The sequence below is a fragment of the Maniola hyperantus genome, chromosome 1 (genome assembly GCF_902806685.2).
Source record: "Maniola hyperantus chromosome 1, iAphHyp1.2, whole genome shotgun sequence".
Classification (NCBI taxonomy): Eukaryota; Metazoa; Arthropoda; class Insecta; order Lepidoptera; family Nymphalidae; genus Maniola; species Maniola hyperantus.
Window position 1 is genome coordinate 3,307,033 of NC_048536.1, and position 27,165 is coordinate 3,334,197.

Here is a 27,165-nt window from a genome sequence, read left to right on the forward strand (position 1 = left end):
AGTATTTTTAAAAGACCTATTCAATGATACCCCACACTATGGGGTAGACGAGAAAAAAAATTCATCCCCACTTTACATGTAGGGGAGCTACCCTAAAAAAAATATCAAAATTTTATTTCACCACTTTGTCGGTGTGATTAACATTTATATCCATGCCAAATTACAGATTTCTAGCTCTAATAGTCTCTGAGATTAGTTCCATTGTTTACTGCGAAACCCTAAAAAGACCACTGTTATTTCCTAGTTTTAAGTTTTCAAGAAGTCTCTACAAGAGACCCAGTAATGAACGTCTATCGGTTGACGATTTCATAGTACAAGTTTTGCCATGACCCATTCGGGCCCATGCCCGAATGGGTCATGGTCAAAAACTGGCACTGACCCAGAGTACAATAGTATCTATAGTACGCAACAGGTTGATATTATGGCAATCGGTGTATGAGGCAGGGGGACGCCCCGCATCACCCGCACGTCACCCGCGCTGTCCCGGACCGGGTTCACGGGGGGGCTATGGCGTGCAGGTCATAGAGGCGTAAATGCACTGCTTACCCCAGTTGAATAGCTCAATGCATATTTTTCATAATGACCTGCCAGTAAACAGGCTCTTACTTAACTAGTGCCTACCCTGGCTTCAAACCCTGTGCACGCCACTGACGGGGGGGCTATGCTGGTGTGCGGGGCGTCCCCACCCCAAATGCCATCTGGATGTGTCGCGCACTATACATACCTATTAAAACGCACAACCCTAATGATTCAAAAACTTTTCCTATTCAACTTTTAACAAGGAGTTTCTTTTTCATTTATCCGCCACAGAAACACAATTACAAGCTTTTGTCCTCAACAAAATGTACAAAAACTCCAAAACGCTCGCCGCTCGAAACTCGGAGGGTAGTCGGAATAAAATTTGAATTAAAAGTAAACATTGTAGCGAGGTAATTTCGTTAAACACCTCTGGTAGGCGAACTCGCAAATGATTTTTGATAGCTAACTACCTGCTTGTAGTTAAGCTTAGAATAACGGTAGAGCCACGAAACTCTTAAAATATACAGTCAGCGACCGGCGTCGATTCTAAATTTATTTTTCTAAACTAAATTTAGAGACATCTCTCTCTCCATAAACATAAATAGCAATTAAGGATATGATTTCAAAAACTGCCTAAGTAGTTATACACTAGTCGGTTTTGGTTTGTTTTTTGTTTTATAAGTTGTACCAAATTATTTAGTTGTACTTAGACATAATTTTGTAATAAGTACTTATACATTTTTCATTGGAGACTGTTTAGGTTTAAGTGTTTTATACATCTACTAACTATTCTTGTAATTGTGACTGTTTGTTTCCAAATAAATAAATAATATAAAATAAATTAAATCTATTTCCTTTTTTTATTATTGTTAAAAAAGGAAAAACGGAAAATTAAATAACAACTTCAAATTTTAGTGCTTTTCTACAAAAACACTAAAGACTGGCACCTAAGTTACGAAGTTTGACAGTTTTAAAATAAAATAAATATTTTGGTTTCCTACACAAGACACGCTGGTTTCATGGCCGGCCACTAATGTTTTGTATTAATTAACTCCGTATAATTAAAGTGGTGTGCGAAATACTGGCCGGCTTTTCACCTTCTTCTTTATCTGAAATACACACACATAAGCACAATCACACTAAGGCAAAAGTTTGTATGTGTGTATGTTTGTTAAAAAAAACTCTTTCACGCAAAGACGGATATGGCTGAAATTTGGAATGGAGATAGCTTACTTATACCTTGACTGAACACATAAGCTACTTTTTATCTCGGAAAATCAAAGAGTTTCCGCGCGACTAGAATAACCTATCTGGTCTGTATCCATGCGGATGAAGTCGCGGGTATCACGTAGTCTGCAATATCGTAAAAAATTGGATAGATGAGACTGCAGTCAAGTGCTAACTTGCATGTAAATATAAAATAGATTGGGTAAGTAAAAGGACAGCATTTTAAAAAAATGCCAAGTGCTCAGGCCCGCAGTCAGGCTTGCGCACCGAGGGTTCCGTACCACAGTCGTATTTTTTCGACATTTTGCACGATAAATCAAAAACTATGATTCATAAAAATAAATAAAAATCTGTTTTAGAATGCACAAGTGAAGCCTTTTCAATTTTCATATAATACCCCATTTGATATATGTAGTTATCTTACTTTGAAAATTGAAACTATTATTAGTTCATGACCACAATTTAATTTTTTTTGTGTGATGTAACCACAAATTCACGCTTTTCAGATTTTTCCCCTTATAACTGCAATAAAACCTACCTACCTGCCAAATTTCATGATTCTAGGTCAACGGGAAGTACCCTGTAGGTTTCTTGACAGACAGACAGACAACAAAGTGATCCTATAAGGGTTCCGTTTTTCCTTTTGAGGTACGGTACCCTAAAAAAGGTCAGGGTCCTTGTGCAAGTGGGCCTAAATCATTCAGTCGAAATAACATAGGTACCTACCTACTTAGTTGGAAAACACAACAATTTTCAAACCCCGTTTGCTAACAAAATTACTTTTTGCGTTTATGACCGCTCGCAAAATTGCACCGTGTTCCGACACTGCGTGCACAGCCGTTTGTGTGCTAATGACGTTTGATCCCGAAAACGAATTAAAATATACAGCGGATTTCCGCCCTTGTGACGTGTTATTTCATTATTAACATTTAAGCTTTTTATTGAGCTTTCAAAGTTTATTTTCTTACGTTCCATTTATGTATGTAATTATTTACCTACCTTAAATTTAGTTTTCATAAATAATTTTAAATACAAACATATTATTATATACCAATTATTTAGAAACTTCTTTAAATTAGTACACTATCATAAAAACTATAATTTCATAGTTTTACGGCAATTTTGAACGTGACATGTTTTTGTTTTAAAGCGATTTAAATAAATAAATATTAATAAGTTAGTTAAAAGATCACATTTATAATTTCTATGGTCATTGCCTTTTTTAAATTGGATTTTCAAGGACACAATTATGTTATTTACCTATTTAGTTAGTCCAAATGGAAAGAAGTCACAAAAAAGTACAGATATGCAAAAAGTTCTCAAATATCTACATAGTTTGTACATTTTAGTTAGAGCCTGCTCTTAGCTAAAATGTTATTCTTAGCATAATCGAATATTGACCTTTCAAATTTTTTTTAATTTTAGTGTACTTACCTAATGTTTTTTTTTTACAATTTTGCACCGTGTTCCGATAGTCCATAGCTGTTTTTGTGCAAATATTTGGTCTCGCAAAGATATAAACGAGTTAAGGATTCTCGTCCTGATGAGATCATTAGTTTATATTGTAGATGATACAAAATAGTAAACTTTTGAATGAAGCCATTCCAGTTCATTCTGTGAATAGATTATCTACTTTGTAAGTATCAGGGGGCACGGCAGTGCCCCCGCCAAGACGAGCTAATTATTATTCTTGATGTTCTATCACGCACCTTTCGGCAGTTAATTTGATAGTCTGTTGATTAATTTTTGAACTTTCTGAAATTTTTGGAACTTTTTGAAATCTTTGGATATTTCTGACCCAGCAGAGCGAATAGGTGCTTCAAAAAACAACCAATAGGTATTATTACAGGTTTTATTTTTTTAAATTAAAGTTAAAGCTAATATTTACCTATTGCCAAAAACCAAACCATTTTTGGCAATAAATTTATAAGTAAACCTATGAAACTATGTTTTAAAATATCTCCAAACGTAAGAGGTATATCTAGTTAGCTCTGTAACTACTAATTGAATCTAATCGTCTACCTTTTAGTATTTTTATCATCATCTTCATCAACCTTTCTTTGGCTCACTACTGAGCACGGGTTTCCTCTCAGAATGGGAATGGTTTGGTCATCGTCTACCACGCTGGTCAAGATTGGCAGACTTCACTCATACTTAATACGTGTGAAGTAAGTATTTGAGAACATTATGGAGAACTCTAAGGCATGCAGGTTTTCTCACGATGTTTTCCTTCACCGTTCATACAAGTGGTCGAAAAATTAGAGGTGCGTACCCGAGACCGAACCCCGGACCCCTCGAACAGGCGACCGACGTCTTAACCACTAGGCTAAGCCACACTTTAGCTACATTGTCAATACACACATATTATTAAAAGGCTTGATTTTCTTAGAAGTTTTCATTGCTTTTTCATATTCTAATGTTACATAATAGGCACCTCGTATAAATAGCTGTAAGACATTCCTTACAAGGTTGATCCAAACATGGCTCGAGTAAAAGGGAAAAATTAACCCTAATCAATTCCACCCGCGTAAACATTTACGGACGAAATCCGGAAAATCAAACGGAAAATACAAATCAAACGTCCGAACCCAGAATTACGATTACGATTTCCATACGATCTCGATTTTTGTTTCGCCTCGCGCTTACAATCGGAGGGATGATCGAAATAATGGGATTTAGCTCCAGATTATGCCGGATTATTTTATGCTGAGTACCCACTAAAAATTTTTCCGTAACGCGGCCGTCATATCGTACAATTTTACACAAAAAGTAATCCTATTTTCAACGGAATAAAGTTGAGAGTACAATGGGAGCGTAGAGCGAGGGAATTTCATTTTGTTGGAATAAAAATATCCATACGACGGCTTTGCTTTATCATTGCGAAGCTGGGGTGTAATTAGTTTTCGCAAAGCAAGCCGACAACCTTATTCTGGAAATCATCATTTTTCATTATTAAAAACTTATAAAGCGACCGTAATTTGAAATATCTTAGCTATACTTACCACGTGTTTAGAACTAAAAAAATTAAATAATTTGGTCCCAGAATAAGCCTTACTGTAGAAAACTGGGAAATATACACTAAATACTCGTATTATGTGGAAAAAGTGGCATTCATACGTAGGTATAGGCCAAAATAAAAATGAAATGCAATGGTAACTATTGCTTTTTAGGAGACCATATTGTTTTCTTAAAATTTAACGAAATAGTATAAAAAATTCTGAAAAGGACTTTTCAGGAATTTGTTTGTTACCTATAGGTATAGGTATAGGATATCTTCTTCAAATGCCATCTCCAACCGGAGGTTGGCAATCATTAAGGCTAACTGGATCTGGTTTACTGCTGTCCTAAACAGTGATCTTGTACCTACTCATGTTAAACCACTGGCGAAGGTTCTTGAGCCAGGATATTCTTCTACGGCCAAGGTCTACGTCTGCCTTTTATCTTGCCCTATATTATAAGCTGCAGTAGATCGTATTTTGGGTTGCGCATACTTAACATGGCCCAGATTCGAGCTTTCTCCTTTGCACACATTTGAGTAACTCAGTGGACTTCCCCATTCTTTGCAGCACGGTGGTATTGCGTACACGATCTCTTCATGAGATTCGTAACATTCGTATAGGATATAGCAGGTGAAATCTGGTCCCCGCGACTTCGTCCACGTGAAGTTAGGGTTTTAAAAATTTCCAAAATAAAAGTAGCTTATATCACTCTTGACGTCTTAAGCTATGTTCTTGCAAAAATCACCTCAATTCGATGCTCCATTGCGGCGTGATTGAAGAACAAATAAACACAATTTCGCATTTATATATTTAACGATATGGGTAGTGATTTAACAATATACTTTTTAAAAGTTTATCTATATATTCCGTTGAATTAAAGTTCTGGGTTGAATAAAAAAAAATAAAAAAAAAAAATTACTAATCCACAGGCGACCGGAGAGCTGGCAGTTACCTCAGTCAGCATAATTATTAGTCTGGCCATTCAACGAGGTAGGTGACGCAGCGCAGGGTTCTGGGCACCCTGCTTTGTTACGGTGGTTTAGATGATATTTTCGATTTGTAATAATATAATATTTAATTGTTAAAGGCTCTTTTCAATATATTTTTTGTAAAATTCAAAAATAATTAAATATTACAACTTTTATATTTATTAATAACACAATTCTATTAAATAAACTTAAATCTAAATATTTTTTTCAGATTTTTTATTTTTTATTTTGATTTTTTTTAAGTAACAATAATATTATATTCAAATTAAAAGTTAATTAATTAATAATTTAAACTAAAACTAAAACCTTAAAAAATATAATATTATAACTAAATATATTATTAAAAGGTGTCCCTTTAGGCAAGGTTCCGAAGATACTGGCAGCGTTCCCCCTTTGTATAGCTAGGCTAATTTTTTGCCCGAGGTAGCTGCCAGCTCTTCGGTCTCCTGTGATGTCGACTAACCTTTTTGCTATTTCCTTGAAAAGTCTTATAGCGCTAGGACCCCACGGACCAAGGGTCTCGACACCGAAATTAAATTAAAAGTACTTAAAAATATTAAAATAGATATTTAAAAAAAATTAAATTAATATTTTCAACCTTCACAGAGTAAGTCAGTGGGTTGGATTAGCGGACGAGTTTCGGAAGGCCGGCGAAAAATTGAGGCGTCCATTGTTTTTAATGTCACAACGTGATGCCCGGCTTCGTGGACATAGTAGGCCGAATAAATGTTGGAGCATTTTTGCATACGTAAATTCATTATGTCCATATTTTATTACACGGCCTAATTAATTTAATCTAATATGCTGTTTTGTTTTAGTATTTTTTGATCCAACTTTTAACTGTAGGTAGATATCGATTGAGATTGTAGCTATGTTAGGTTAGGGCAATAGGTGATTTAATACTTACAAATACGGTCAATATACCGATTTTTCTAAAAATCTAAGGATATTAGCTATTAGGTACTTAATTGAGTTGATTTTGTTTATTTTGTTTATTTCTTCGAGTTTTCTGTGTCAGTTAAAAATATAAGTATAAACTTACCTAAAAAAGAAGTTCCGTGAATATTATAACACACCATAAATACACTTACGTAATATTAAGTAAGTATCTATATCTGATATAGATAAGCTATAGAAATTTATGATATAATAGATACAATTTTATCTTATCCACTAATCATAAAATTCGTAACACGCAGCCATATTGTATAAAAATGAAATAGGCATCTGGTAACATTAAATATTTTTATTAATAGGTAGATATACAAATGAAAATATGAATAAATATTTTATTCCATAAATTAGGTATGTAGGTAATAGGTAGGTAGGTACCTATAAGGCTATATCTATAATCTACTTACAACAAACCAAGACTGGGGAACCAAGACCTTGCAGCTACCTTGGCCAAAGAATTGGTTCGGCTATTCAAATAGGGGCAACATTGATAAAAAAGTTAAAATTTTAAAATGAATTATAAAATTCATTATATCATATTAGGTATATTACCTACCTATAATTAAACTGAAAATAACATCATTCGATTGCTTATTGCTAATATCATCTTGTTAGTACATTTTTAGATTTTTTTCTCTCTTAATGTAAAATACCCTATTAGGTAGATATGACTTTAGAATAAAACAAATTTATTAACTAACATTCTAATATCTAAAGCCATAAAACATAATCAACCGCGCACCGTAACGCGAGAGAAAACAGAAAAAAAACCCCTAAAAGACATTTCCATGAAATTGCTCGCGAATATGCATCGGCGGAACAATAAAATCTATCAGGAATCATATTATTGTGTTACCTATACAAAGTGATTGTCACGCGGCATATGGCGGCGGGGGGAAGTGGGCGGGGAATTTTACACCACGCCCATTAAAAGCGATAAGGTTGAAATTACAGCGTTCGGCCTGGAGAATTCGGCTTTAGAGGATAGAAGGCCGCAGGAAGCCGAACCGAGTGTGTGACTGCCTTTAGCCTTAATATTAACCCGCGGCTCGCGTCGGTCGCACGCGGTGTAAGGGCGATCCGTGTAATGTTTAGGACGTTTCGAAAATGGAAGTAAGTGCAATGCCGCATATGCCTTTGGACTTTTCTATGGTTCGTAGTGGTGCTACATCGCCGAGAAGTCTACGGGAAAATTCGCCGAGGCCGGTGTCGAATAGCGCTTTCAGAGTTGTCACGCCGAAAGGTAAGTTATGCTAGCGATAAGGGTTGTTTTAGCTTTGATAACGGTTGACTAGTGAATCTACCTACCTACATAGTTAAGATCTTCATTAACATCAAGTGACTGTGTTATGACATTTATTTTTGTCTATTCAAAAAATTACAAAAAAACAGGCATCACAACAATGCAAAAATGTGTTTGTTTGTTGGTTTGTTCGTTGCTACAGTCCTGAAACAGATCGACGTGATTTTTCCATGGATATAGTTAAAGACCTGGAGATTGAGGATTGACATACTTGGGACTTTTACCCTGGAAAATCAAGGAGTTCCCATGGGATTTTTAAAACCCCAAATCCACGCGAATGAAGTCGTGGCCATCAGCTATTAAATTACTTAGATATACTTACGTACTTAGATATGTTTCTCTGTAAATTAATGAAAAGGTTTCAGTAAAAAATGAAGCGTAGAATGTGAGACATTTCCAATGTTGAAAAAGATGCATCTGAGTATATTAGGCACCTACTTATTCTATGGGTTGCAAGGGGGTCCCATGTAATGTACCTAGATATTACCGCCGCCCATGAACATTTGCAACACCAGAGGAACCGCCAATGTGTTGCCGGCTAATAATATTTTTTTTTAGGGTTCCGTACCTCAAAAAGAAAAAAGGAACCCTTGGTGCGCGAGTCTGCTTCGCACTTGGCCGATTTTTTAATAGAAATAGCAAGCAAACGAGCAGGCAGGCACCTGATGTTAAGTGAACATTTTTAGCACCAGAGGAGCTGCCAATGTGTTATACAAGAATTTGTAGGAACTTAACCGTACAGCGTCGATCCTGATGTTTTTCTCTAAACTAAACTACGTATCTGCATCTTTTTCTTTTTAATATTAGGTAGGTAGGTACTTAAATTAAATTTACTGAAAGGCTAAATTTTAGTTCACTCTACAAAAAACAATAGGCTCCCGACTAGCTCATAAAATCACGAGGTTTGAGTTTTGACAGCTCTAAATTAAATTAGGTTTGTCTGTCTGTTCTTTTCTTATGGCCTAAGAGCTATTACGTGTCAGATCTTGCTTATTTTATAAAAGCTGAAAGTTTCTCTGCGTTTTGTCCTCAACACTGGGAAGAACTTTTGTTTGGATGTTTGTTTGGATTATGGTGGCTTTGGGAGATAACAGGTAATACCTAACGATGTAAAAAATCCGACGTCAAAGTATAAAGTCTAATTACGTCATGCATTGCCAGACACTTAGTATGGTGGCAACCCCCTGCTAGACACCTTTAAAGTTTAATAAATTACTAACGCATCTTGAAGTATAGCGTAGAGCTATCTATAGGTAATTACCTACCTACCTAAAAACATGTAGATACATGGTAGACCGTAGGATACCTACATTACCTATCTAAGTAATAAAAAATTAAGCTACCTGTAGATACCTGTCTGAAGATAAGATAGAAATTAAATGACGGCCTTCCTTTCATAAATTTATTACAAAAGCCGTAGATTGCTAAAAACATTGCTTTAATAGCATATCTATAAAAAGTAAAGAAGTATGCTATATTTTTAATAACAAACATCAGTTTTTTAATTCCAATATTTTTGCCGATAATTAAAAACTTAGTAAGTACTTTTAGCAATTACCGCCTTTTAGCAAAAGGGCTTTTAGCGGAAGCTTATGCACTTGACTAAAACTAATCCGAGAAAATACGGATTGAGAAAATTTAGTATTCAACTAGCTTATGGTCGCGACCTCGTCCGCGTGGACTACAAAAATTTGAAACCCCTATTTTACCCCCTTCGAGGTTGAATTTCAAAAAACCCTTTCTTAGCGGATGTCTACGTCATAATAGCTATCTGCATGCCAAATTTCAGCCCAATCCAGCCAGTAGTTTGAGCTGTGCGTTGATAGACCAATAAGTCAGTCTATATCAGACTGTCAGTCAGTGAGCTTTTCCTTTTATATATATAGATGGTAAACGAAGTAAGTAAGGAATACAAATCCGACCAAAAACGGTTGTTTTATAGTGGGTAGGTAGGTATACCTGCGGTTAGTTAGGTAGGTATTTGAACGCGTATTTTCTCGGGTTTCGATCGGACTAGTGCACACGTGCTTTTAACGGCTGCCGTAGAGCCTCGTAGACCGTAGACATGGAACCTGCTACGCTTAATATAATTTAACACAATTTTATCAAGTTTTTCAAGTCAAGTTCAAGTCTGATCAAAGTAGCTCAGATCTAAAAAGCGTACTTTGACTTTGCTTATACTTAGGTAAATCAAAGAAGATAGATTTACGTCTCTACATAAATCTGTAGGTACCGTTTTAACACTTTCTTAATTTAAAGGCACTAGCCATATTATAAGTAAATGCTAAAATGTGTAGGTAAGTATGTTTGTTGGTTTATTGGTTTGTTTTTCAATCACGTCGCAAGTGACCAACAGATCGACGTGATTTTTTGCATGGGCATAGGTAAAGAACTGAGTAGCAATGACATAGATAAACCAATAAACAACTTTCGCATTTGTAATAAGGGTAGTGATTCCTCATTGCTGAGGGTCGTAATTCCTTTCCATTAATCACATAATGGCAGGAATTCTCTTGGGATAATAATGTGGTGGGTTCCCAGATCCTTCCGCGTCTATTATATAAAGGAAGAGATAATAGCTACTTACAAAATGTAGTCTATAAAAGTAGGAAACAAATTGGCCTCCATTGCGATCTTGCCCAAATTGTGATTGGTCAAAGGTCTAGCACAAAGGAGGTAGCGATGCGCGGTGCAAGTTAAAATTAATTTCCAATTTCCCATTTCCCGCCCGATGTGGTAGTTCATTTTTGTGCCTTTTTTATTCATTGGATCTTTTGAATGAAAATTGCAATTGTGATCCGGTATCATAATATTGTTAAATGTATCCAATACCTACATGTTACAATAGTAATATGGTAACTAAGTACTTACCTATGACTTCGTCTGTATGAATTTATTTATAAAAATCCACTTTTTTGATGTTATGGCCCCCATACCTATTGATTTTGTTCATTTAAAATGTAGCTTATGTTCACTTGGGCCATCATGACGAATCGAATGACACGTCATTCACCAATATCGGCTCAGTAGTTCAGGCGCTACGGTAGAACATATTATATACATACACTACATCCACATACTTTGCTATAATTGTAACCCTTCCTTTTGGCTTTGCCGTAGTCGGGTAAAAATTGTACCTACTTAGGTATTAGGTATAGTGCATTCAATATCAACTGGCGTGTTTCCACTTGAGAACGTCATTGGCAACAGCAATAGGATTACATTCGATATGCCACGTAGACAATAGGAGTACTAATAATAAACTAAACACTCAAAGAGCCCATTCATTTTTAAAGGAGCCTGTTCAGCCTTATAATATATTCTGTTGCAAATCAACCAGTGTTGATACAATTCGAATTCACCCGCCACGACTTAATCCTATTGTTATTGCTAATAACGGTCTCAAGTGGAAACAAGCCAGTTAATATTGAATGCACTATACACTTTGCAAAGAAGTTGTAGTCACAAACTGCAACAAGTACCTACTTGGAGTGCAGGTTTTTTATTCAATTAAGTGTCTCCCCATAATATGTAGAATGAGGTCGGCGCACAAAAGCTCACAATGGGGAGGCAATTACAAAATAACACTAATCCCACAACCCCTAGCGATATTTGACACGCGCCTTTTAACGTTCCTCTTTTTTTTTAATGACTAGCTGATGCCCGCGACTTCGCCCACGTGGAATTAGGTTTTTTAAAAATCCCGTAGGAACTCTTTGATTTTCCGAGGTAAAAAGTAGCCTATGTCACTCTCCAGGTCTTTATCTTTATTAGGTTTATAGAAACACTATTATTATGTATTAAGAAGTAGACGGAATGACACACTTTTTAAACCTTCGTGGTTTTTTGCTGCGTCCAAATTGGATTTGTTAAACATTCTTTATGTTGGTAATTTTTTTAAAAAAAACTATACCCATGCAAAAAATATCACGTCCATCCGTTGCACCGTTGCGACAGTTTAACACTTTTTTTTTCTTCATTATATAGTGCGATCTTGCCTGGTGGTAAGCCTAAGGATCCAGTCTAAGATGCCAGCGGGTTAACCTGGAAGGGGTATGGCAGTTTCGGTTAAACCCATATTATATAGGTACTAGCTGATGCCTGCGACTTCGTCCGCGTGGAATACTTTTATAATACTTTTAATACACACAGTACACACGTACAAACTTTGGAGTTTATAATATTAGTATTACAAAATATTTTAGCCCATTTATTTTGTTAATCAATAAAGGTACTTACCTAATAAACAGAATTTCAAAAATTGCGATAGTCGTATTAGGTTTTGAAATCTGCTTTTCCGTTCATACCAGAAGCACAAAAGATATAATAGTAGATACTATGCGTTGACACATTGGCCCCGTGTCATATCAGGAAGACAGCATCAAGACCGGGAGCCGCAGCAGAAACAGCTGAAAACGGCAAGCGGCGCAAGTATGCCTCTCTTATAGAGAGTTACATTTTTGTGCCGTTTGCCGTGGAGACCCTGGGGCCATGGAGTCTTAGTGCTAAAAATTTTTTACGAGACATTTCACCGCGATTAATAGCCTCAACTGGTGACAGAAGGGCTGGCTCATTTTTTGCGCAGCGGATCAGCCTGGCTGTCCAGCGCGGAAATGCAGCCAGTATTCTTGGCACCATTCCACGCGGTCATGATTTATATAGTAATTAGATAAGGCTAGCTTTAAGTTTTATTGTATTTAAAAAGAAAAAAAAAAAAAAAAAAAAGATACTATGCCAGAAGATAAAATAAATATATAAGAAAATTGGTAGCTTATTTTTACTAAAAAAAAATTTCGTTTGGGCAGGTAGGTACCTACTACGAGTAAGTATAAAAAGTAGGTACTCAACAATAAGAAAACAAAATCTCAAGGCGAGATTACATAGAGCAATTAATATTATCCGGGAAAACAGCTGTAATCCGGCCCGGGCAATAATTTCCCGGGCAGACATCTGATCCCGGACATAATCCGATTTGCCTGATCGAACACCGGGCGTTATTGAATTCGTCCATTATTTCTCTACGCGACTCTATTGGATACATTGATTTTTAATGAGATTGCATATTTCTATCACTAGCTTTTTCTTGCGACTTCGCCTGCGAGGATTAGGTTTTTAAATATCCTGTTGGAATTTTTGTAAAGTTTTTGTACCTATGTGGCTTACATTGCTTCTAAATTTTGCAAAATTTAGTTAGGCTCTACAATTTTACATGACCGCGAAAGATGGTTAAAAAAACCGGCCAAGTGCGAGTCAGGCTCGCGCAATGAGGGTTCCGTACTACAGTCGTATTTTTTGACATTTTTCACGATAAATTAAAAACTGTTATGCGTAAAAATATATTAATAATTAATATTGTTTATTTTTGCAATAGCAGATTTAGTTACCTAATTAAGTTATATTTCCCTATATCAATCTTGAAACCTTGTTTTCCTTATTTATCGAATCTGGTAACGACTAGGTAACGGACTCTAGACTTCAAAATCAGCGTTAGGATTTGAATAATGCTGCAAATTATTTATTAGACATACCAAACGCTAATTATGGCCGTCATATACGAAAGCTCAGGCGCCGTCCTATTGTCATCGCTCGCGCGATGTTGAGATGCGATTTCATCGTGCGATTAAATACAATATGAACGCATCGCATGATCGCGCGATCTTCAATAGGACATTCAGTAGAACACAGTTTGTTTGAACGCACGGGACGCGCGATCATTTTCATCGGACACACGCATCATCGCACGAGCGATGACAATAGGACAGCGCCTCAGAGTCACTCACCAGGCGATGGAGAGATCTATTGATCGGAGTTTCTGTACGTGATCAAGTCAGAAATGAGGAGATCCATAGAAGAACCAGAGTAACCGACATAGCCCAACGAGTTGCAAAACTGAAAGGGCAATGGGCGGGGCACATAGTGCGAAGAACCGTCAAGCGTTGGGATCCCAAGGTGCTAGAATAGGTGAATGGGGGAAACCTCCCATTGGGTGGACAGACGACATCAAAAGTTTATTAATCATCAATGAGAAGGATTAGGCCATAGTCTACCACGCTGCACTGGCCAAGTGTGGAATCGGCGGACTTCACACATTTTTGAGAACATTATGGAGAAATATCAGGCATACAGGTTTACCTACTTCAGATGTTCTCCTTCTCCATTAAAACAAGATTTTAAGAAGGTTTACTAATAAGACATAATCCACTGTATATGCATCCGTCAGAAGCGAAGTTTCCAGCCAAAGAGGTGCGTTTCATCGCCACGTTGGTTAGTTCGCTTTACTTTTGTCATCCCAAACGTCCTTAAGAAGCTTCGCTTCAATAACATTAATAAGTTTATGACCTATTTGTAATTAAAAGCAAACACGCTGTGATAGCCTAGTGGTAATCGGTGGTTGGGGGTTCGATCCCGGGCACGCACCTCTAACTTTTCGGAGTTATGTGCGTTTTAAGTAATTAAATATCACTTGCTTTAACGGTGAAGGAAAACATCGTGAGGAAACCTGCATGCCTGAGAGTTCTCCATAATGTTCGCAAAGGTGTGTGAAGTCTACCAATCCGCACATGGCGAGCGTGGTAGACTATGGCCAAAACCCCTTCTCACTCTGAGAGGAGACCCGTGCTCTGTAGTGAGCCGGCGATGGCTTGATCATGATGATGAATTAAAAGCGAATTACAACTTTCCTCATTTCTCCCGACCACTGATTTGGCGCATGTCCATCCATCATCACGGATGGAAATCCAATTTGGCACTGGCACTAGGCGCCCCTAAATGAATTACCGGGCGACACGCGCCGCTCTATTGGCCTAACCGATTTATTTCTGACGCGCTGCTGTGGTGAAATCGAACCCGAATCAGCTTTGTATTGTGAACTCGCTGAATTTTTCGATGACTTTTGACCTGACTAGCTTTACATTTTATTACTAGCTGACCCGCCCCGGTTTCGTTCGTGTGGAATTTTTGAAAATCTTTTCTGGAACGTTAACAAAAATCTTTTAGAAGAAGTTTCTAACCCAGCTGTTTCAGCTTTATGTCAGTCACTCTTTTTTATATTACGGAGGTTATGTACCTATAGGTACGGGTGAAAGCCGAATCACAAACTTATTTTAGTCATTACTCATTACTTATTCAGATTTTACCATTTCTATCATTAGTAGATATATCAGGGGTGAAATCTAAGATTTAAATACTATAATATAATTTTAAACTTTCACCAGCACGACCGAACGATTTTATTGCCATCACAGAACAATAATAATAATTAATAGTAAAAGCTATCTTCATCTATATATATATAAAAGGAAAAGGTGACTGACTGACTGACTGACTGACTGACTGACTGACTGACTGACTGATCTATCAACGCACAGCTCAAACTACTGGACGGATCGGGCTGAAATTTGGCATGCAGATACTTAGCTATTACGACGTAGGCATCCGCTAAGGAAGGATTTTTGAAAATTCAACTCCTAAGGGGGTGAAATAGGGATTTGAAATTTTGTAGTCCACGCGGACGAAGTCGCGAGCATAAGCTAGTCAATAATAAAATCAGGGGCTCATTCTTTTTTTGATGGATAAAATGCCAAAAATACGGTAAAATATATAAAGCGTTTGAAATAATTTATCTGAGGGATTTGGGTTATAAATAAAAAATTCTAAATGATAACATAATGTGGTAAAAGTAGGTACAATATAATGTTCATTTTAAAAATTACTAAAAATACCTAGTATTTTTTCTTACATTTAGGTATTTTAGAAATATACAGAATATTAATAGTTTTTTGTACCTAATTTGATTATTGTTATTTGCCATTTACTAAATAAGAACGCAGGGTATTATACTACACCTACCTACTCTTAAAAATTCATTTACAAGATTTTTATATACCTGCTTAACTACGTTATGTAAATTATTTCCTTTTTTATTTAAATTCAAGTTGAGTTATTAATTCCCGTAATGTCATGTCTCAACGATCGTCTATTACACCGAACAAAAAAACCGCAATGTTCGCTCGCAGTACAGCGCACATGTTGTCACAAAACAACAATAAAATGGCATGTCCTTGGCAACATCCTACATCCGCTTCTCACACTCAGCGTCCACGCATTAAATCTTAATGCGCAATAAAAATTAAAACTCGCGGCTGTCAATCACACCGAAGCGTAACATTATTTTTATATCAAAATCATGATGTTAAATTATTCTTATCTTATAGTCTTTTTATAAATTTTGATATTTGTAACGAAACGAGGCTAGTTGACTGTTGACCCACAACTGACTTTATTTTATGAATACCATCTTGAACCTATAATATAATTATTACACTAACTACAAATTTCTTTTTCTATACTGAGAAATAATTGACGTGTGAAATTAAATTTCTATTTATCTCCTCATATTACAAAATCTATACTTACCTACCGTATAAAATTATTTATTATACTATTGTAAACATAAATAAATTTCATAAAGAGTTGCTGGAAAAACTATGTTTATGTTGAAAGCTCGTTTCACAAAAGTTTTCTTTTTGAACAGATTTCAATTAAAGCACAAGCTTCAAAGTTTATAAATAAATTGAATTCAATCAATTTAAAAAATATGTTAACTAGGTAGGTACTTACTTACTCTTTTATAACTCTTTCACTGTTGTTACTACAAAAAAAGTTTTAAGTTTTTATTGACGAAAATAGTGACTAGATTTTTTATTGATAGGTATTGCGTACCGCAAGGATACACATCAAAGTAATTAAAATGCATAAAATAAAACAAAACTAAAATAAACCAAACTATAAAATAAACTAAATCCAAATTAAAACTTATCCTTAAGCTTATTTAATAATAAAACGTCATCATTTGATGACGATTCAACCCGTTGTTGCCAGACTCCTTTTCGAATAAGCTTGGAATAAGCAGTGTTTGGGCTTTCGTCCACCACCAAGGGCGTATTTGACATGTACAGTACATTTGATGCAGGTAGCCATATAATGTAGCCCTATTTGTCTATATTTTTACGTCATCATAGCCTAACACCTATTTGACATATCGTCGATTAAGGATCAAACCGAGAGTTCCCTTACTCTAGTTCACTCTGTCGCTGCTCTCGTTCGGTCTGATTACACGACGATGAGAAGACTGCCCATTAGGGTAATGGCACACACGTGGCGAGGCAAATCCCTTCGCCGTATAAAAGCCGATTTACTGCCCGAATTCATTATTAATGACTCCTTTGAAGGCTCAACGAGATTGGTTGACTGCAAGGATTTTTAGAACTGACGAAGGTTCAATTCGCACATTTTGTAACACTGGTTTTAATTCAGAACTTCGTTTTGTCACAATTTTTTATTTGCATTTTATTTTGCATTGCAAGATGCACATTGCACATATTACTTACCTACTTTCAATTCAATTATTAATGGCTCATTTAAAGACACAACGAGATTGGTTTACTGTATGCAACAATAAAAGTACCTACCTACGTACTAAAATCAACATTAAAAAAACAAACAACACTAAAATATATCTGTCACCTAATCAGACTAAATCTTAACCCTATATTCCAATCGGCGAAATAACATTGACACAATAACTAACAAATTATATAAGTAGGTACCTATGTCAAATAACCCCTAAAATTAGAACGACCTTCCCAATCAAATACTTAGTACTAAAATTAACATTCCACACCCAAAAAAAAAAACAAACGAACATTGTCTATGACCCAACCAGCAGTAAATCTTAACCCTATTAGAATCTTCCTGTCGGCGAATTAGGTTGTGAAATGAGCGGCGCACTTCAAAAGTCGGCGACTCTCTGACCAATGACTCGGACCGCTGCGTTGCGTCGTGAATCATAACTGCCGATGGGATTGATTGAAACGCCACCGTTTCGATGATTTTGTACTTGCATTGTATGTTTAGTTGCAGCATTTGTCTTTACAACATGTCTGTCACTTTAGTTATTAAATAAAATAAGAGAAATAACAAAAACTCTTTTGATAAGTACGTTTAAAAGCTTTTTTTTTTATTAAAAAGTAGGGTTTTCAATCGGCAAAACTTTTTCACTTTTTCAGTAATTTTTTTTTTTCACTTAAAGAAGACTAACGAACATCTTGAAGGAGTTGAGGCAGACCTTAAAACAGTAAGGCTTTCCTGGAACTAAATATAAATGAAAACGAAAAACAGGACAGAAAACTACAGTACGCGGCAGAAAGTAATGTAGATCGACCTTTACAAAGGATTTTTAAAGCATTGTGTCTGACGTTGAGACCGACAAAACGTCACATAGGTATAAGTGACAGAAACAACGCTCTACGATGCCGAAATCTCATTCCAAAGGACGATTTACATTATTTTCTGCCGCGTTCTGTACTATTGTATTGACCTATTTTCTTCGGAGGAAATTTAATTCCAGGTTCCAAATTTATAAAAAACAAACTGCATTTTTGAGCTAGTTAAGCTAAGCATTGTTATGTATATTTTTCCCATAGTGAAATAGGTCTAACTATATCCCACAGCCCATTGCTAAGGTCAGCAGCGCAAGTGGTCGTATAATAAAATCATTTCTGAAACCAAATCCCGTGAGACGACGCCTGCGCATATTGAGGTCAAAGTCATCACGCCATGGCGCTATCAATATTTCACATACTTAAATATTTTTACTGTTCATTGAGACGACGACGTACCTAGTCTACTTGCTTCAAAAATACAAAGGTGCCATTTTTACGCGACTGCCCAAGAAAAGAAGTGTACGTAATATTTTCAGGGTTCATGTGAGTTTCTTAATACCACCATAACTTCGAAACGCCTGAACAGATTTGGATGTATGAGATATCGTTCTTCTTCTTATTTGGCTATAGGGCTATGAGATATCGTTAGGATTTACATTACATCCAAAAACAGTGAATTTGTAGTTACAACACAAAAAATATTAAAATGTGTCCATGAACAAATAATTAGTAGTTTCAATTTTCAAAGTAAGATACCTAAGTTTTTTTTAAATTACGATTGGTTTGAGAAAAGATGCCATTCTATTGTGGATATTAAATCTTTAGTACAGGTTTTTCTTATTTTTTTTATTCAGATACAAGTTAGCCCTTGACTGCAATCTCACCTGATGGTAAGTGATGATGCACTCTAAGATGATAGCGGGCTAACCGGGAAGGGGTATGGCAGTTTTTATTAAACCCATACCCCTTTGGTTTCTACACGGAATCGTACCGGAACGCTAAATCGCTTGGCGGCACGGCTTTGCCGGTAGGGTGGTAACTAGCCACGGCCGAAGCCTCCCACTAGACCAGACCAGAAATTTAGAAATTATAAAATTCCAAACCCCTGCCAGGAATCGAATCCGGGACCTCCCACTAATAAGACCACAGCGCTCACTACTGCGCCAGGGAGGTCGTCGACAGGTGTAACAATTTACGTAAAAGTTTAGTTTTATTTCGTCCTAATACTGATCTGTGAGTTGTAAATCAAAGCTCGCAATTACTAAATAAGTAAGGAGTTAGATTTTACTGCCTTGTTATGTCTTTATTAGTAATTTTTTTACGCTATTATATTACAAGATGACGATGTTAAAGATCAAAAGGTCATATCAGCCACAGCTTTGTAGATTTTTGAAAGTCATGTATAAGTAGAATATCTAGGAAATTTGCGTGCAAAATTTCAAGATTCCAGACCGAGTAGCTTGCATTGATCTGTGAGTCCGTTTGTCCTCTTGTGCATGTAGCTAACTACTGACAAATTATTATAGCATGTAATATGAAGCTCTGACCGAGAAAACATGAGCTATGGCATTAGACCGCCTACGTTGATGCATAAGAATGAATCACTGAAAACCTCGACGAACGCGATGCAAGTCCGTAGTTCAAATGTATGTAAGAAATAAATTGGGCTATTAAGAATCTGCTGCTTCAATGTCAATTGTTGAATGTGTCAGTCAACATAACCCATTTTGAATTTAGGTAGGTTTTTATCTCTTTTACAACATAAATACAGTAGGTACGCGGCAGAAAGTAATGTACATAGGTCTTTAGAATAACATTTCGGCTTTGTAGAGCGTTGTCTCCGACACTCACAGCTATAAGACGTTTTGTCGGTCTCAATGACAGGGACAACGCTCTACAAGTCTGCTATCTCCTTCTAAAGACACATTACTTTCGGCCGAGGGCTGTATCTAGCTCAAATGAACTAATTACTATCGTTACTAGATAAATCTTGAACTTAAAATAGTTTTTTGTAAACTAAAACTATTTTTTTAGAAATCAATTGATAATTTTTTAGGTCTTTTAACTATGTCCATACAACAAATTACGTCGATCTGTTGCTCCGTTTCAACTTGATTGAGGGACAAAATCAACAAACAAACACTTTCGAAATTTGTTACAATGAAATATATTATTCATGGCATTTTACAAATAATATTACTAATTATTTATTAATACTACTATTAATTTAGATTGAGATACCTACCTGCTCAACTTAACTATAGATCGGGTAGTGCCCTAGTAGGATCAAAAATATAGGATTGGATAGCGTCAATATATACCACCACTGTTTTTCAACGTAGAAGACGGGTCTCCGTAAGGTAAGACTTTAGATCATAAGGAAAGAAAGAGACGACTATACGTTTTCCACAGCAAAAAAACGGGCAGGCAAACAATTACGTCCAATTGAAATTCTGCCCTGAGAAAACATTCAATCACGCGCAATTAACACCTCTTAACCCGCTCCGTTGTTCGCACGACAATCAGCTTCGGGCACAATTTAATTGTTTCTAAAACTTTTTTGAAGGTTTTCTCTCTTGCTTGGTTGGCGAAACGCAGGAGTCTCTCACCGCATCGTTTTCACCGTAATTTTGTGCAATCGTTTCAAACGCAATGCTCAGTTTCAAACTTTTAAGTTTCGTGCTTTGGAGTGCTTTGTTAGCTTTTTTTGAACTCGAAATACATAATTTTATTTTCAATTTGAGTATATTTTATACTTAACTTGTAAAAACTGTTTCAGTTTAATTCATTCAAAATTAAAAAGTGTTTTCATGATATGTATTTTTATTTAATTAACGTAAAATAAAATAAAAATAATATTAAATTTAAGATAAAATAATTGGAAAAAATATTTATCTATTTCATTATTTATTTTAGCTGTAGATTATGTACCTACCTATAATACTGTATAGAGCAATACTTTACGATGATCAAAAAATCTCGTCAAGTAAATCTCCATTCATTGCAACAAATAAAACCATCTTGACCCAAAAAAAAAACTAAATGAGTCACCAAAAAACAATATTCACACAAGCACAAAGCCACTGATGAGCCACGATTTAATTCACAACTAGATCTTAGATCAATTAGAGCACATGACAAACATTGTGAGTAAGCATGCGTAGGAGCCGTGCCGTGGGAACCTCGGCCGCTTGATTAGACGTGGGCTAGACGGAAGGATTTTGTCAAGCGAGTGACTTGCTAACTACTTTTCGGCTGCTTTTGACAAAATCTGGATTGCCAAACACTTTATTCCAATTTATTTCCAAAGTATGGAAAAACTAGCTTATGCTCGCGACTTCGTCCGCGTGGACTACACACATTTCAAACTTCTATTTTACCGTCTTAGAGGTTGAATTTTCAAAAATACGTCATAATAGCTATCTGCATGCCATATTTCAGCCTCATAATAGCTATCTGCATGCCATATTTCAGCCCTATTTTACAATAGGGTTTTGAAATTTGTGTAGTCCACGCGGACGAAATCGCCGGCATAAGCTAGTTAAATATACTTATTACTAGGTACATAAAAGTATCCTTCATTGGGCGCTGCCGTCAGAAGAGAAATCTTAAAATCTATGAAATAAAAGTGTTTTTTGGATTTCAAATTAATATCAGTGTCATTAATTAAACATAATTTGTAAATTAAAAATAAAACCATTAACAATAGTTTAGTTTTTACATCTATCGACATTCTAAGCATTATTACTTAACATTAGCGTGTCGGTGACGCGACCTTGATGTTTTTTCCCATACCAAAAGCGCCCAATGCGCCTAAAGAAGTTCTCGCTTCAATAATATTAATTAATTATTATAATATTAGGTCATAAGTCCTTGTTATATTATAATGATAATTCTATGGGACCGGAGCTTATGTTGCCAGCGAAGATTAAGTATATAATTAGGTATATAATAGCAAATAACTAATTAAGAGAAGCAATCAACAACTTCCTCTATTAGCGCGATTGTGTTCACAGAACAGATTAGGTATAAAGCTGCAGTTTTAATTAAAGCAACTTTGTTTAATAAAAATACTCGATATTCTGAACTCAGGAAGGCGCGACCTCAACGACCCCTCTCGGTACAATTAATAAAAAGTGTTGTTGTGTTGATATAAAGAGCCTGTGTTTGGTCGAGATAAGAGTACCTAGTAGACTGCGCGTCACCAAGATAATGAGGACATACCGACATTGACGATTAGTAACGACTCTATTAACATAACTCCGAGAAAAATAACAGACTTTCGATTAAAAAAAGCTTGAGCTATGGTAATCTATATTCCATATCTATCATATCTATATATCTTGGCATTTTCCAATGATACCTAAGATTTAGCTATCTTATTATAACGGTAAAAATCAGAACTGTTTTGTGAATTCTTAATTTCTGACGTTAGCGACACTCTCATTGGCCCCGATTCTCTAGTCTCTCTTGAAACTGTCAAACTGTGTCTGTCCTTTTCATATTACATTAGTAAAAAGAGCATGCGAATACTCTAAAATTAGGTTGTGCTCAGAATTAGCCCCACTGTAAGAGTTAGATTTCACCTCAAAGATACGAACATGTAGGTAGTAGGTACCTACCTATATTATGTCGTATAGGATGTAACCAGAGTCCAGAACGCTAGCAAAAACTAAGCGTTATTGTTATACTACCTAAACACAATCCAATACCAATTTACATAGGATATGTCATAACTTAATTATTGCCAAAAACTAAATATTAAAAACTAAAATTAAAATTGATGGTGACTATATGAAATAATAATCCTTCACGTGACATTTTTACACAATTTACTTGATTGTAAAAAAAAATTGGATCGTGGAGGAAAATCAAATATATGCCAATTATACACAGGAAGTGCAAAAAGATGTAGTTAGGTAAGTAAAGTAAGTAATAATATTTTGAGGAAATTATTCCTGTTAATTACAAATTGGTTGATAAAATTCGTATATAATGCAAAATATTACAAATATTTAAATTTGAATTTTAATAATTAACAATGAATTTTACAAAATAAATTTAAATCTAAATTAAATTAAAACTAAAATAAATTAAATTAAATCTAAAACCTCATCGAGACCGCAGCGAGGCATTGTACCCATGCCAAACTAATTCTTTGTCCAAGGTAAGTAGCTGCCAGCTCTTGGCTTATTTACCTCGGTCAGTAATGATGCAATATGCAGCTGGTATGATGATGGAGGTGGAGGTTTATCTGCGTATTGGTCCCAACACAGGGAGGAATGATCAGCGACTATAAAGTTTATATCATGGTGGCTTGGGATCTTTCCTCCCTGTGTTGGGAACAAAACACGGATAAACTTTCAGCTTTAATAAAATATCGAAGGTCTAGCATGTGCTGACTCTTAGTCCATAAGTGATTATAAAATGTGATTAAGAGCTAACTCTGTTACTTGAGAACTTTCCTTTACAGGTACAGAGTGAAGAATCTACAACGAAAGGAAAAGTTCTTTCTTTTCGCTCTCCTTGGCTTTGGACAAAAGTTCTGCCTTTTCGCTTTGGAAAAGAAAATCAGAAAGTAATATTCTCTGACTATAAGCCTAAGTTTTTTTGCTTAGAAAATGAATTAGTGATTTAAATATTGTTGGGAATAATTATATATTTTTATTTATATGCAATTCATCAGTGGAGCGATCTGTTCGTGCTTCCGTTTCAATTCTCTAGATTGTCATGAGTGGGTCGTTGTGGGCAATTATAATACGCTCCTGTGCGATGCCCACCCAGGCGAGCTGAAATCAAACACCCGGATTACGAAACTAAATCTCTAGAGACGGTTAGCTATTTTTTTCTCGACTCTCTTTGTAATATTTAAAATTTATAGTTGCCAATTATTTCAGAATAATTTTTGTACTTAGGTGAAATAAACTTCTTCTTCCGGTATCGGATATATGACTTTGATAAACAAAAAAGCTGTTGTATCCCTTGACCTCTCAATAATTACAATTTATGTAATCTACCTATAGGAATTTTCTCTGTCATTTAAATTGTAGTACCTAGTACCCAGTGGCGTGCGCAGGGTTTGAAGCCAGGGTAGGCATTAGTTAGGTAGGAACCTGTTTACTGGCAGGTCATAATGAAAAATATACATTGAGCTTACAACTGGGGTAAGCAGTGCATTTATGCCTCTATGACCTGCACGCTACTGCTAGTACCTATGGTAGGTAGATATTGTTTTGAGATTAGCGTTTTTAAATAAATTAATGCTATGCAGATAACGTTTGGTAAACCTAAAAAATTTTTTTTTATTTGTTATGCTCTTTACAAAAATACGATATTCTTACTTCAATTGTTAAAAATGTAAAATGACAATATCCTATGCACCCACTTTGTAATTTATAATATCATGTCCATCAATATTACAAAAAACAGTTATTATCATGTTTTTGACGCGTCATATTGTATAGCTATGAAACTGTTTAAAACATTCCTCTCTATTCATTTAGCTATTCCAATCGAAAGGTTTTATACACCCCCTATATTAGATGCCAAATCTATCAACATTACAATCGATCTTTGTCTTTTCTCATCACGCAATACGTTTCAAATTGCTTTGCATTGTTTTGTCCATGTTGCGGACTGTCCAGTGGTTTACAAGGTTCAATTCACATTGGTGATGCAATAATACGATATTTTTTATGCAGGCCAATAATTAAAGCGTCAGTGACGCCACCGTCACTCAGGCATCAGTGACGCTGCGCCAGGTATGTGCGTAGGCCGTAGTGCCTACTGGCCACTACAGCGTCACCGGAGGGGGTGGCGAGCGCGAAGCTCCACCTGGAGGTGAGCCCTAGGGCTCGAAGAAATAATTTGAGAGGTTGGGGGGCAACGTCCTCCTAAGGGCGCCTCGTGTGAAGCTCGGACCACGGCTTAGGATGACGTTGGGGACGTCCGACGTTCCCTACATTTGCGTAGAACATTATAGTCTGACGCTTTATCGCGGCGTCACTGCCGGAACGCCACTGATGCGACAGTCGCTCGACTCGAAAGTCCACCTTTAGGTCACTGCACGATGGAGAGATCTATACTTTGGAGTTTCTCTACGTGATCCGACCGACCGATCCGAGTAACCGACATAGCTCAACAAGATAATGCGGGGTACATAGTTCGAAAACCCCTAGGCTTTGGATTACAAAGGTGTTAGAATGGCAACCTCGCACGAAAAGCACAATGTTAGCAAACTTTCCACTAGGTGGACAAATGACATTAGAAGAGTCGCAGGGAGCCGCTGGACTCAGGCGGTGCAAGACCGTGGCGCGCGGAAGTCGCTACAATACTTAGACCTATGTCCAGCCGTGGACATCTATTGATTGACGACGAGGATGATTTTTTTGTCATACACTGCGTCATTAGTGTGGATGGACCCTAACATTTCAATGAATGAGTCCGTTCCCATTGATGGGTATAAGGAGTCGATTGTCTTTCAACTAGCAATAATTGATGTTCGGTGCGCTTTGATATTGATAAGAACGCTGGTGGCATTACCTTTATCAGTGTTTGACTGACATCGCAGAAAGGTATTCAGTGACTGAACAACTCTATTGTCATTTGAAATGCGAGTTTATTCAAATGCATCTCAGTTGTTATGTATAAGATTCTACTAGCTAAGTAACTAGCTGATGCCCGCAACATCATCCGCCTGTAATTAGGTTTTTTAAAAATCCCGTGGGAACTCTTTGATTTCCGAGATAAAAAGTAGCCTATGTCATTCTGCAGGTCTTTATCTCTATACCCATGCAAAAAATCACGTCGATCCATTGCTTCGTTGCGACGTGATTGAAGGACAAACCAACAACAACAAACACGCGTTGCCTCGTCGCAACCATCCTCAGGCTATTTCATTGCAGGACTAACGCCTCTTCACTTGCACGCCATATTTTATGCCTATTATCTTGGTTATCATATATCGATGATGTAACAACAACAAACCAATAAACCAACAAACAAACACTTTCGCATTTATAATATGGGTAGTGAAGCTTCGCCTCGAACAATTTGTAACGATTTACGAGATAACAATCTGTAACGAAAAAAATAATTTGCGGTAAGTAGGTTACCCAAGTTCATAAAACAGCGCATTAACTTAAGTACTAGGTACCTAGTTACCTACCTATCGAATAAAACAATCATCTCATCAAGTCCACGCATTACACGTGATCATCATCAATTTATTACACACTTCAGCCGTCGGAAGCGAATGTAAAAAATTGCAGTTTACGCGATAACAATTGCAATAAAGCCGATCGTAATTGAATGCTCGCGATCGGGGAGTGGCGGTTGTTATTCGAGAGGGCGCCACTGTTCAGGCGCCGTCTGATAGATCTTCATTCGTCACTTTATTGTTTTTGACTGTACACCGTTGATATAAAGACAAAGATACACATTTTATAGTTTCATAGAAATGTCAAAGTTTCAGGTTTCAGGAACTTTTGTAATGCAATAACATACAACGCAAATATGGAGTACAATGTGCAGCACATGGACTTCGTACATAGTTTTTTAATGTAATCTTCATTAGGGCATTATAATTAAAATCTTATGGTATTTTCAGGAAATTTTATACACGCGTTGCCTCGTCGCAACCATCCTCAGGCTATTTCACTGCAGGACTAACGCCTCTTCACTTGCACGCCATATTTTATGCCTATTATCTTGGTTATCATATATCGATGGTGTAGGCTAATGTTACTTGCGGAGTGTTGATTAATCTGGCTCTCCTTGGTTCTTGGTAACGCTATTTATAGATGCAATTTTAATTAACCTTTCTCCAACTTGCTCTGATTCCGCTTGTCACGTGCCTTTGTTTACGTCGTAAATCACAATATTCATACAACTTAAACTGTTGTAAGTGCCACTTACAATCGTTTAACAAGTATTTTTAAAGCAGGTTTGCC

The 27,165-nt window shown here is 36.3% G+C and overlaps 1 protein-coding gene across 1 annotated transcript in view; it reads left to right on the forward strand.

Moving 5' to 3' along the window:
- The first annotated feature begins 7,695 nt into the window (after nt 1-7,695).
- Nucleotides 7,696-27,165, forward strand: part of sens-2 (senseless-2) — an 89,635-nt gene continuing 70,165 nt past the window's right edge. Inside the window, exon 1 of the mRNA XM_034968961.2 lies at nt 7,696-7,931. Coding sequence (XP_034824852.1) covers nt 7,796-7,931 — 136 coding nt within the window. The 5' untranslated portion in view covers nt 7,696-7,795. The remainder of the gene's footprint in view (nt 7,932-27,165) is intronic.